Raw genomic sequence first — 14,170 nt, forward strand, 5'->3', positions numbered from 1 at the left:
AACCGTACTTTTATCATGGAACATCATAGTGGTATCAATAACATCTGTAATCATGAAATTTTGTAGAATTCAGTGAAAAACGTTAATCATTGATCTAATTAAAGCAATCTATGGCCCGCCGCAAAGTAGACCACCGCTAATCCACGAAAAGCATCCAAGCCGTGGGATGTTTTGTAAACCATTGCTATAGAATTATTCTTAATCAATCAGCTGACAAGTGGATTATTCATTGCATGTATTATTATCATTACACAAATGTCTGGAGAAACCTAACAATGGTTAACATCTCTCGGCGTGGGTTACTTTTCATGGATTAGCGTGGGTCTACTTTGCGGCGGGCCTATAGCCTGCAGTTTAAATCTGAATAAGAAAGCTTACATTGAAGCCTTGATCTGACTGTGTCCAGAGGAAAGAATGTAGCCATTCCCACAACACTGCCCTGCAAAAAGAAACACATTTTTAATACTACATGTTTGAAAATTTTGACATTAATATTATTTCAATATAGAATTTTTTCAAATCTTAAAATGTATAGTATATAAAAATACAAATGCGCGTCATAACTTGGGTAGGAAAACTTTATAACAAACACTTTTCTAATAACAAGAAGTTATTCAATAATAATCAATAGTATTCCATGTAGCTAGCAGTTGCTAGAGTATTAAATAACTAACTAGGGTATTTGAGTAAATTCAGAATGCCAAATTCAAGATTTCTAGCTTTCTATATTTCTAGATCCCATATCAAGAAAGATATATTTAGTTCAAGGCTATTAATGATATGGAGGGCAGTTGACCCTCAGTCTGAAGATGACCAACAACAGGTAGAAACGTCATCACTGTTGAAAGTGAGTTTTTCGACTTCAAATGTGTATTAATTTGAAGTTCAAATTAATAGTGGAAAATTGAATGGATTCACAACACACATATTAAGTTGAAGCTTATGAACTGCTGGAGAGAGTCGAACCTGTTATTAACTGAAATTAACTTTTTCTGAAATTGATAAAATCCTTCTTTTTATAAGAAATACATCGACTCTCAGTTTCAGCTTAAGTTCCAAACGACCAGAAAGCAATGTTGTAGCTCATAAATATGTCTGTAAGCAGAGACCCTTTTGCTATTAAAACCTGAGAGTATTGAGTTTGAATTTGATGTATCATATTGAATGTTTTTACTGTCCCTCTGTAGACATGCCAAAGTAACATAGAATGAAATTTATTATTATTTGTGAGAACAGGATTTATCTCATCTATCTGATATGATGAGACAGATGAGTGAGCACCTGGAGAGCAATGGCCTCTTGGGGGATATGATAGGGACAACCTCAGCTACTGTCATGCACAGACAAAATCCTCAAGGGTGTCATTCCTTACGATATTTCAAATGTGTGGGTATTCCTACGTTTCCCCCAACCGCAAGGCGGACACTGTGAGATTTCAAATTGTCTAGTGGTCCCCACAGAGGACGGGTCTACACCCCGGGACCACTCGCTGGACTCCAGCAACCAAGGGCCTCCAAACCACTTCAACCACAGGAACCCTATAGACCACTCAGAACCCATTTTTTTGGATCATGGAGCGGTGCATCCCGGCATCACTGCTCCAGACACTGCTTATTAGAACCGGAATCGAGCCCAACCCCGGACCCCAGGCTTGGTTCTGTTCAGTCTGTAGCCAACAAATAAGGAGAAACACCACATCGGTGCTGTGCAACAGATGCCATGGCTGGACCCACCTTCGACGATGCTCTGGATTATCCATGCACCGCGACTGGTCACCAGCACACATATCACAATGCTGCACCCCACCTAGCACTCCAATGGGATCAACGCTTTCACTGAGCACCATCCTGGGTGATGAGATGCTGGCACTGAAGATCCTCCAGTTCAACTGTAATGGACTGTCAAGGAAACTTGATGAGATCATCTCCTACATGTACCAGGACAATATACTACAACACCTACATCTGGTTACACCACCCTGAGGAAGGATCGAGGTATAGGCACAGGCGGAGGATTAGCCTTCATCATACATGACTCAGTCATGTACCAGAGCATATCCGCTCCACACAGCATGCAACAGGACAAGCATCTGCTTAATTAACATCTATATACCACAAACCAGCAGCTGTGAATTGGGGTACCAGTCATCAATATGCCATCTCCTCCAGCAGGAGGACACAGTAATTATGGGTCACTTCAATGCCCATAACGATCTCTGGCACTCCAAAGTGGTGGGTGAATGCAGTGACACACTTGCCGAGGAAATAGATAATTAAAGTTCCAACTAGGATAGCACGTGCCACTCAATCATCTCTAGACATCACAATTGCAAGTGCATCCCTTCTCCCTTGTGCCGACTGGAGGGTTGAGATTGCCCTATCATCAGACCATCTCCCAATTACAATTACCCTCAATCGGAGCATAGCAAAGGTACCAACAGAGAAAAGAACATACATAAATTTCTCCAAAGCACACTGGACTGACTTTACAACGCATGTTGGGAACGAACTGGAGAAGTTGAACCTCCCCCATAACATCTATGAGGGAGAACAAACATTCTGCAGAGTGCTCCTGGAGACCCAATTAAAGTACATACCGGTAGGTCGCATACCTAAAATTGTGCCTTCCTATTCTGCAGAGGCTGTGAAACTAGCTGAGGAATGTGACCAGAAGAGACAGAGAGATCCTCTGAATCCGGTTATACCATCCTTAAATCAGCAAATCCATAGACTGGTGGATGATCATAGAAAGAGGAAGTGGGAAGTACACCTTAGTAGCACAACATTTGGCCAGGGCCCCAAAAATCTCTGGCCAACAGTGAAGGGTCTGACCAACCCTCCTTGTAGCAAACCAAACAATGTGATTTCATTCGCCAACACCCCCTCTACTGATTCCAGACACTGTGCCAAACAGTTCAATAAGCAGTTTACATAACATCCTCAAAATGTAAACAGAGAGCTCCGCAAAACCAAAACACGGATGTTGCACCTAACCAGGAAATCTTTGAATGGAGACACTTCATCAACTGACTGGACCATCACTTCAGATATGACACATGCAGCAATTGAAAGATCAAGGCCATCAAAAGCTTTAGGTCCCGATGGTATATCAGACATAATGCTCAAACACCTTGACTCTCATGCAGTGGATTTCCTTACAGAACTCTCCAACTTGTCCATCAAAACCCTTCAAACACCTGATGTCTGGAGGGTTGGTCGGATAATACCCATCCTGAAGCCAGGGAAGTCTGCTGACAATACCAAGTCATACCGACCCATATCACTGCTGTCACCTGTGGTGAAGTTGCTGGAACAGATTACTCTTACACCTCTCTCTGACCACGTCCATCTGGCCGAATACCAACACGGATTCTGTAGGGTAGAAGCTGCTCTTCACCAACTTCCAGAGCAAATCAGCTGTGGACTCAATGAGGAGCGCCCATGTTTGAGAACCATTGTTGTTGCACTGGACCTGTCCAAAGCTTTCAACACGGTTTCTCACATGCACCTGCTCAACTACATCCATGAAACATCTGCGCCATCATACATCAAAGGATGGTTGATGAACTATCTGGCTGTCAGACTTTTGTTGAGTTCTGTGATTGCAGTTCTGGATACAGGAGGGTGAAGCAAGGTGTTCCCGAGGGGGTTGTCTTGTCACCCACATTATTCAACCTTATCATGAGCAGGATTCCATCACCACCAAATGGTATTACTCTAAGATCATATGCCAATGACTGCACCATTCTTGCAACTGGCAACAACCTGGACATCATGTGTGACAACATTAACACTTACCTGGGAACCCTGGAAGAATGGTTCAAATCACACAGTCTGTCTCTTGCACGAGAAATATCATCTGTGACACTGTTCACAACTTGAACTAGAGAAGTAAGCACCATGCTACCAATTGAGATCAATGTCCTTAGTGTACCAACTGTGCCTAACCCAAAAATTCTTGGAATTACATTTGATCCACTTCTCACATTCAACGCACAGGAGCAAGTGGTCCTGGTGTCAGGCTGATGAAGCTCCTCTTCAGGAGTGAAATGCATTCCTCAAGACTCCAATCAAAAGTAAGTGTTTTTTTCAAATATTTACTAGTAACACAGTGTCAGAACTTCAACAAAGTTATTATATGGTGATTCGTCATGGAGAGCAACTTCAATTTCAACACTGCAGGACCAGCAGACTTCCAAAACTTCAGGAAACTTACTTTGAAGGTTAGGACTTTGGCCTTACACATAAAATTCAATAAGAAATGTCTGAATATCACACCAACTTATGCTAGGATCAACATAAAATCAAAAGAAAAAGCTGCTCAAATAACCAAAACAAAGTCTCAAATACTATTTATAAAAGAATCAATAAAACAGCAACACAAACAGAAAGATGATCTTAACCTCAAACTGTATAGGTTACACCTGGAAATAGCCCACAAATACAAAGAGCACATTGTATTAGAAACTATTAACCATACAAACTCATGGGTAGAACACAAATTGAAGAAAATTCAGGAAAATCATGATAGAAAAATTGCAAACCTAACCCCAAAAGAAAAATTGTTCACCACAACACAAAAATTCCATCCTAGAACAGTAAACCTGACACAAATATCATTTGACAACAATGAGATGAAATTATTGAATAAGGGGCTAAAATATAACATGAAAAAACAAAATCAAAAATCAAAACTGAATGAAGCAATAGATGTAGAAACTAACATCCAAAAAATGACCTCAGATGAGCAGGATAAAGTGAGACATGAAGAACTAAAAATCATAAAAAAGCCCAACCATAATCATCACTACCCCACATTAACAGAGGAAAAAACTTTACTCTCCATAAAAGAAAAGGCAAAAACTCACAATTTAACATTCACAAAAGCTGACAAAGGAAACAGCATGGTTATAATCCACGATGATGATCTGAACAAAAAAAAAATAGATGAATTTATCCTGGAAAATAATATAAAGCAAATCCAGAAAGACCCAACAACAAGATATCAGAATGAAATTAAACTAGCTATAAACAGAACAAAACACATTCTCAAAGAAAATGAAAAAGATATTTAAAAGAAATTCACCCTTCTGCACCTACTCTCCAAGCACTTCCCAAACTCCACAAAGAGAACACACCAGTAAGACCTATCATAGACTACAAAAAAGCTCCAGCATACAAATTAGCTAAACAAATAGATTCACAACTAAGGAAACTGATACCAGCAGACCAGCATCCTGCATATTTAAAAAACAGCTTGGACCTTGTAAATAAAATTAAAGACATTCACATTCCATATAATTCCACTCTAGCATCATTTGATATCAAGAACCTCTACACCAACATCCCAGTAAAAGAAACCATAGCTATTATTGAAAAAATCCTGAACAACAAGAACAATCCACCAGAACACACCAGAGAGCTAATAGAAATATTAAAAATCATAACATCACAAAATTACTTCACTCATGATCAAAAATACTTCAGTCAAAAAGAGGGCCTTCCAATGGGAAGCCCAATCTCCTGTATACTAGCTGAAATTTTCCTGCAACACATGGAAGAAACAAAAATATTCAAAAATAAACATGCAGAAAAAATCATTTATTGGAAAAGATATGTTGATGACATAATACTGCTCTAGAAAGGAAATGCCAGACAATGTGATCAACTCCTCTCAGAATTGAACAAAATACACAAAAACATACATTTTACTGCAGAATATGAAACCAACAATGCCCTAAACTTTCTGGACCTCTCCATATCAAAACAGGACAACAAACCAAGATTTAATATTTTCAGAAAGCCCACAATATTTATATTACAAGTAGCCCTATACAGAAAAGAGATAAAAATCATGAAGTATAAACATAACCTATTTTTGGACAATTTCTATCTATATTTGGGAAAGGAACAGTTTTGGGCTTTAAGCCTGTTGTTCTTTTCCCAATCATTCATAATTGAAAATGATATTGTATGTATCAATGTATAAATAAATGAATAAAACATGGATCTCAATATTGAAGATGCTCTTCTTGCTTATCCTGCTTTTATAACCAAACCAAGCCCATGTACCCCGGTTAATAACTGTATATGACATGAAAAGCCCTAGAATTTCAACTTCAATTGATGATAAATAAATATTTGTAAACATTTTTAAAACGTTTAATCCTTGGTTAATTGTATGCAAAATTTCAAGTTAATTTCAGTCCAGTAGTTTAGGCGTGATGCGTCAATAATAATTTCCCTTTCCTGTTCATGTATAAAGTCAGTTTTTTCCTTTATCATAATATAGTCTATATTATATAGATAAGATCTTCAACTTGGTACTAACATAATAAATTGACAGAACTCAAATCTTGTTTGGATACCTTCCTCAAATTGATGCCAACCTGACAAAATTGAACTGGCTATTAATTTAGTTACTAATAATTTCAACTATCTGTTTCGAAGAGGTAGTATCACTAGATTATAGTTCTATATTAAAATAATATGGTATGTGCATTTCATGTGCCTTTTGCCAAATATTTGTCCACTTTGATGTTCGACCCTGACCGGGAAAACAACGAGCACGAATGTTCACTGCTTGTCAAATACCAAACATCCATCCACACTCGTGATTGGGCGAGTATGCTTGGTGTTCGCCGAATGTCGCATGTCTGGAGCTGGCTAAAACAACGAGCACGAATGTTTGCTGCTTACCGAATAGACAAACATCCATTCACACTACTCGCGATTTGGCAAGTCGCTGCTCAGTGTCTGCCAAATGACACATGTCTGGAGCCCGCTTAATAAATTCTTCCCACAGAATAATAATATTAGATTCCAACTAAGAACTGAATTGTTGATTTGAAGATTGGAAACTTCAAACTCTTTTTGAGGTTTGCCTTTTGTCTCAATGCCTTATAAAGCAAGGCAAGACTAAATACTACAGGAGGGCGCCTGGTATCCTGCAGGCACCGTTAGACACCATATAAAAGTACCACCCATCAGCACGGTCCACATAACACCTTGGGTTGGCCTAAGAAGAAATAAGAATATGGCCAAGGAAGGCCAACAAATAGAAAAAAGAAATAAAGAATTACACAGAGGTCAATGGAAAAAGTGCCATTCTAGAAATGGAAAGTTCCTAAGCATATTAAGAAGGAGAAGAAGGGTTTTGGAAGAAGGGCTTTGGAAAGGGGGTCCCTTTTAGTTGCCTCCTATGACTATCAGGGATACTGTGGGTGTATTTTGGTTTTCAACAAATTCTTGAGTACGATGTTCGAGTCAAAGCTCCCCCAAATCCCAACCTACAGGGGGCATCCAAGAAGCTATAAAGAGTATTATAATCTCATTAAAAATCAGCTTAGCATTCAGCACCTTTTTATTTTCCATCATTCAGCGTTTTTTTATCAGTGTTTTTATTCAGTTTTTTTTTCAGTGTTTTTTCAGCCACCTTTTTATGTTGCATCATTCAAAGTTCAACACCCACATCCAATATGGCATCCTGCTCTGGACACACTCAATGACAATCAATAATGACATCATCATTAAATGGCAAATCCTGGTACACACAAAGACTGGCACAGATCAGAAATTTGATTGTTGCTCTGCGAGCTGGAGTATGGGAAGCCTTGTAGGCTGGTATGTGAGAAACTCATCAGCTACCCTCTGTACTCACTGAGAGATGATGAAACCGGTGAACTTGTGGACCAGTTTGAGATTGTTTCATGATTTAGGATTGCAGTCCATCTACAGAGCCACATGAAACGACCTAAGTGCAGCCATCTCTAGTAGTTATTTGTGTATTAATTGTTTTATACTTTCACAAAGTCTGTCTGGCGACTACCGGTCATGGACTGAATATACTGAATTACTTTTGTAGTGTTAGAAACGTTGCAAGCAGGGTGTACAACAAGCTTTCCTTGGAAATACGGAGGTACAGAGATATGCGTACCGTATTCATTGAATACGTAGAAGAGATGCGTCTTTGATCGAACATCTTCTATCTGCCACTTCTTGGTTCCTGGCTAATCGATTCCAGCTGAATGAGGACAAGACCCAAAGGATCATCTGCAGCTTGCCACGAGAACTGCATGACCCTCAGAATCCAGTAAAGCTGCTGGGTTTTGTCTTGGATTGCAAACTTAGCTGGAACAGTCATTTACAGCAGGTAACCAGCTGACTCTCCCGCTGTTTGCTTTCTGCTGCTCAAGATGAGGGACCTTGTGATGGAGAGGTATCTGTTAATGATGTACCACGCTCTCTTCCATTGCCACATCACTTATGGATTGCTCCTGTGTGGTCATTCGGCAGGGGCTGCTGTTGTCCTGAGGCTACAAAAGAGAGCTTTAAGAATTATAACAGACAGCAACCATCTTGCCCATTGTAAGCCCATCTTTACTCGCCTTGGTGTACTGACTGTCTTCAGCCATTACATCCTCCTGTGCTTGGTGTATGTCAAGAAGATAGAGCATACTCTAGCTGCCCGTAGTGACATCCACCGCCACAACACCAGGCGCAGTGAGCTGTTGGATATCCCCAGGAGACGCCTCCACCGATCACAAGCCAGTTACAGGATTTCAGCCCTGAAATCCTACAACAAGCTGCCTAATAGTGTGAAGCAATTGGATGAGGCCGCCGGGAGAACCGTCCGGAAGCTACTGTGTGACAAGGCATATTACAGTGTAAATGAATTTATGGGTGATAGCTTGAATTGTTACTGAGAGCGCGAGCACTGGATCACTGACATCTGAACTGTTACAGTTTTTGTTGAATGTGTTTTGATTTTTTGATGCCATCGATCCCACAAGTGTGGGTAATGGATGAAGCAGAAATGTATTCAGTGTGTGTGTGTGTAAATATATACTGTGAGCTTCAGGAGATCCTTAAAAACCAATTTATTCAGGAAAAAATATTATTCCATGAAGGAGTTCTGGAAGGACATCTGACATCCAAATAGAACATAGAAAATACTGACAGTGTATATCTTCAATCTTCATTTGTAGGACCATTAACCAGCCAGATGAGCTGGGTAGGTCATCACGTCAATATACAATTTTACACAAAAGTTTTTGACAACACTGTCACATCAAAAAATAAAACATAATTGTGATTCATTTAGAGTATAAAATCAACCTTCAAAATTCAAAATTTTAAATCATCATTTCTGGACCGAAAATCAAGTGACGAAGCAGTGTGTGACTATACAACCTTATATTTTGGACAACATTAACATTTTATCAAAATTTTTGGAGAGAAATAGTACAGGCTTAGCCTAGTTTTTCCTCCAATGTCATAATTGTATTATGATTATAGTATTTTATACAATAAATAAATAAAATGAAAATAAATAAATAAATAAAAAAAATAATGGCATGGATGGCTAAACACGGTGATGGCCGCTAAATGCCAACTATAGACTCCAGAAAAAATTCACTCAAGGAGTAGTATGGTCTGGCACACAGCCAGGACTTGAGTCTCCTCTTAAACTCACTGTCACTCTAATGACGCACAGATGGAGGTAGCATATTAAACATTTTAATAGCGATATTCGGATAACAGTTTTGAGCCTAAGGGTACGTTTATGTCGGAGCTGCAATTAGTGATATCAAGAATTTTATTGGCCATAAAACAACATTACAAAAATGTAAGCAATAGGCTTCGTCAATAATAAGTAAAATATCACAAGTTGGACTATAAAATGAACAAATTTACAAATACACATTGAAATAGTGTAGTAAAATAACACGAGTTGGACTATAGAAACGAACAAAATTACACATATACATTGAAATATTCCAGGTACTCATTGACAGAATAGAAAGCTTCAGACTTGAGCCATTTATCAACAGAAATACAAAACGTTTTCAATGGTAACTTCTTAACATTATCTGGTAGTAAATTAAACATGCGAATTTGTAGGTACTTATGACTTTTTAGAGTTTTAGTCAATCTAACTGTAGGTCTAGTTATATCGTCCCTATGTCTAGTATAATGTGAATGTATAGAAATATTTTTATCAAAATCAGACAGATTTTTCTTTACTGAGATTAAATTATAATATATATACAGACAAGGCAAGGTCATAATTTTGTGTTCTACAAAAATTCCTCTACAAGATTCATTGTATTTCATACCAAATATAACTCCAAGTGCTTTCTTTTGCCATATAAATGCTTTTTTTGAAGAAGATGAGTTGCCCCACAGTTTTACTCCATAAATCAAGTGTGAATGGAAGAGACCAAAGTAAATCATTTTAATTACATCAAGGTTTACACAATATTTCAGTCTTCGTAAGAGAAATGTTACTCTAGAAAGCTTTTTACATAAATTCACTAGGTGATACTCCCAGCTGAGTTTACTATCTAAGTACATTCCTAGGAACTTTACAGGCTTGAAAACATCATCATTCAGATTCAGGTTACCAGTACTTACATTGTTGAGAGAAAATATTATTTGTTCTGTTTTGCTCTCATTTACCTTAAGTAAGTTGGCATTGAACCATACCTTAGACTCATCCATAGCCCTTCCAAGCGTATCCTGAACAGTTTTTATATCAACGTCCTTATGTACCAGAGTGGTATCATCTGCATATAATATTGAAAAGACAGAAACATTTGTACTAAAATCATTTACAAAGACCAGAAACAGAAAAGGGCCAAGGACTGATCCTTGAGGAACCCCCATGGTTACATCAAGGAAATTTGAGTTTGCACTATTCAAGCTAACCATTTTTTTTCTATTTTTCAAATAACTCTTGATCAGCATGAGCTCCTTATCTTTAATACCATACTTTTCAAGTTTTTTGCAGAGTATAGAGTGAGAGACACAGTCGAATGCCTTGCTTAAGTCCAATAGTAAAGATCCAACTGGTTGCTTGAGTTCAAAACCATTCAAAACATATTCAACAAGTTTTTCAATTGCATCAATAGTACTATGATTCGGTCTAAAGCCATACTGAGAAGGATAGAACAGCTGGTTGTTAACAAAATATTCATTAAGTTGAATTACAATACATGTCTCAATGATTTTACTTAGTATAGGTACAATTGCAATTGGTCTATAGTTCTGGGGTTCATTAGGATCCCCCTTCTTATAAACAGGTGTAACTTTGGTAACTTTTAGAAAATCAGGAAAAACTCCTTCACTCAGTATATAATTTACAATATAAGTCAGTTCAGATATAAAAACATCAACTACATTTTTCAACAAATAATTTGACATACAATACACATCCTCAGATTTTGAGTGACTCATTCTATTTATAATAAGACTAATGATTGTTTCATCAACCTTCTTAAATTTAAAATTTTGGTTATTCAGATTACTATTGATACTATTATTTAAAAGATCAGAGAAGTCTACATCATTTGTACTATTACTATTTGTTTGAATATTACCAGTAGCACATGACACATTAACAAAAAAAATATTAAACTGCTCAGGAGAGATTGGAATGACCTGTTTTGTTGAATTTACCAGATTACCTTCATTTTTGACAATTTGCCAGGCTGCCTTGCATTGATTTTTAGCCTCAGCTATAAATTTACCATTAGCTACAAGTTTTGCCCTAGAAATCTCTTTCTTGTATTTTATCTTTAAATTCTTGAACATAATTTTATACTCAAGGTTATTAGTGCTCTTCCATTTGTTATATATCACAAGAAGTAGTTTACGCATACTATCAAGTTCAGGAGTAAACCAGTTTATCACAGATGCTTTCTTCTTACCATTTATATTTCTAACAATTATGTATGGACAGCTTACATTGAAATACTTTGTAAAAATATATAATAAGTTCCTAACAACACTATTTACATCTTTGGTATAAATATCAGACCAGTCTGCGGTAGTCAATAACTGTCTGAAATAGTTTAGATTATCTTGAGTAATAAAACGCTTCTTAATGTATGTTCTACTACATGCGTCATCATTTTCAACCTCTGATGTAGGATCCAAATAGAAAGTAGACCAGATACCTGCATGATCAGAGATCATGTCCTGTTCTAGAAACTTTAACTCCACACTGTTGGCTGAAATATTTGATGCTACAATGTCAAGACAAGAATTGAATCTGGTAGGACATTTATGAACACAGTAGATATCAAATGATCTTAGTAGATTTAACAATTCAATACCAGCACTAGCATTTTCTTTTAAGATATCTACATTTAGGTCTCCTGTAATAACTATGTTTAAAATGTTTAGGTCCGTTTGTCAAATCAGATAAAATTTTTTCAAGATTTAAAATGAACTGGTTAAAATTAGAACTAGGAGGACGGTATATGCATAATATTATCACCTTAGATTTAGACATCTTAATAGCTGAAACTTCAAAAGCAGCTTCAATGCAGTACCTTTCAACATCTAGCTGTTCAAACAGCATACTTTTAGCCACGTATATTGCAGAGCCTCCATACGGTGATTGTCTACAGTAGCAACTAGCTAATACAAAATCTTCAGGAACATACAAAGAAATCTCATCCTCTAGGAGCCAATGCTCGTTAACACAAATTACATTAGCTGGTGTTTCACTTAAAATAATCTCCAGTTCATGTATTTTATTACGGAGCGATTGTACATTCACACTAAATATACACAAACATTTCCCAACAGCTTGCACAGTTTTTTCAGAAACTGATTTTAAATTCAAGTCAGTAATTGCCGTTCTTGACTTGGTTGTAAAAAACGGTTTTCTGGCACAGTTTTGTTTCTTGGTGCTCTATATTTACCTACAACACATCCTTGTGGCCATAGATTGGGATGCATCAGTTCATCGGCCAGTTCAAGAGGTATACCAACCTTAAAAGAGCTATAAGTGCTATATTTGGAATTGATTCGTTCACAAACATAAACAGTTGAATCTTTGAGACCTTTTAGATAGGACACTACATTGTCTGTACTAACTGACGAGTCACACCCAGATAAAAACAACCAGAACATTTTTGTAGCAGCTTTTGAAGGTACAGGAAAACCATCTTTAGCTTTCATGGAACCATGAATAACGCTATTATGCTTAAACCTCTTCTTATCACTCACCTGCGATTTGGAATTAACCAAAGATTGTAATTGGATGTGTGAAGAATCATTACTTTTTTTATGCTTATTTGATTTTTCAACTACAGTAGCCCAGGTTTCATTTTTATCTTTTGAATGATCAGGTGTAGGGATAAGAGCAGTAGAGACATTGGCAACAGTTTTATTTTCTATTGCTGTCGGAAAAGATAAAAGCTGCGATTCTAGCAACGCGTAGATAATACCAACGTGCTTTCTAATAGGCCTGTTTATGTCTGAGCTGCGATGAAAATCGATCTTGGGACCTGACCATCGATAATGGCTCGCTTCATTTTCGAAGCTAGTATCGAGTTGTAGAATACAAAGTACAAACATGGACCAATATTTTTTCATGATTTGGGTTGATTTATATGTGGAGTTTCGTAAGCAAGTGACATTTTCTTTACTTTATTAAACTATTTCTTATTCAATTACAAAATTCTATCTTATTGTCAATGATAATAATGAAACATAATATAGACCTTGATGTATGCATTTCAAGAATAAATTCAATTGCTTCTATTTTATCAAAGAATATAACTTTTTTTTATAAACCTACTTACCTTAATGTTAGCATTAATCGCTCCTCTGCCATGATAGGACTTATGTGATAATTATTCCAATCCTTTTGGAGATTATTGGAAACTCTCGTCAAAATGTAGTCGAAAGTTTCTATTTCCATTCTCATATAGTTAAAAAAAATTTTGGATGCTGTCTTAAATCTTTATACAAATGATGATACTCCCCAAATACATTCCTCTCCACATTGATAGGATGTGCATAATATTCACGTCCTCTACATCTACAACCTAGTAAGTAATGCTTTACTGTAAAAATAAAATCTTCATAAGAATCACTCATTATAGCATACACAAATTGGTTTTTCAATACATGAACTCACGAATCAAGCTTTAAGCACGACTGTCGGCATGAACAGTCGATAGAAGCTGAGCGCTACTCCCTACTAGCATCGCTTCTCTCATCGTTGCTAGGATCGTTTATCACAGCTCCGACATAAACGTTCCCTAAGGGTACTTAGCCTACATCGAGGAACATTGACGTCGAGAGCATTTCGAAGTGAGTAGGTACTCTGCAACCCCCTCAAATTCACTGACAGATTGGCATTCCTAATACCA

At 37.2% G+C, this 14,170-nt stretch overlaps 1 protein-coding gene across 5 annotated transcripts in view; it reads right to left on the bottom strand.

Moving 5' to 3' along the window:
• Window positions 1-14,170, bottom strand: part of LOC111064262 (peroxisomal membrane protein PMP34) — a 39,070-nt gene that overhangs the window by 23,855 nt on the left and 1,045 nt on the right. For 2 of the 5 annotated variants that reach the window (XM_039428185.1, XM_039428188.1), the window contains exon 2: window positions 379-439. The exons of 1 other annotated variant lie outside the window; for it this stretch is intronic. In XM_039428185.1, the coding sequence (XP_039284119.1) occupies window positions 379-439 (61 nt within the window). Of the gene's footprint in view, window positions 1-378; window positions 440-7,935; window positions 7,996-8,386; window positions 8,429-14,170 lie in introns of those variants that run through there. 2 more of the 5 variants (XM_039428184.1, XM_039428186.1) reach the window with 2 other exon arrangements.

The sequence above is a fragment of the Nilaparvata lugens genome, chromosome 5 (assembly GCF_014356525.2).
Source record: "Nilaparvata lugens isolate BPH chromosome 5, ASM1435652v1, whole genome shotgun sequence".
NCBI classification, from domain to species: domain Eukaryota; kingdom Metazoa; phylum Arthropoda; class Insecta; order Hemiptera; family Delphacidae; genus Nilaparvata; species Nilaparvata lugens.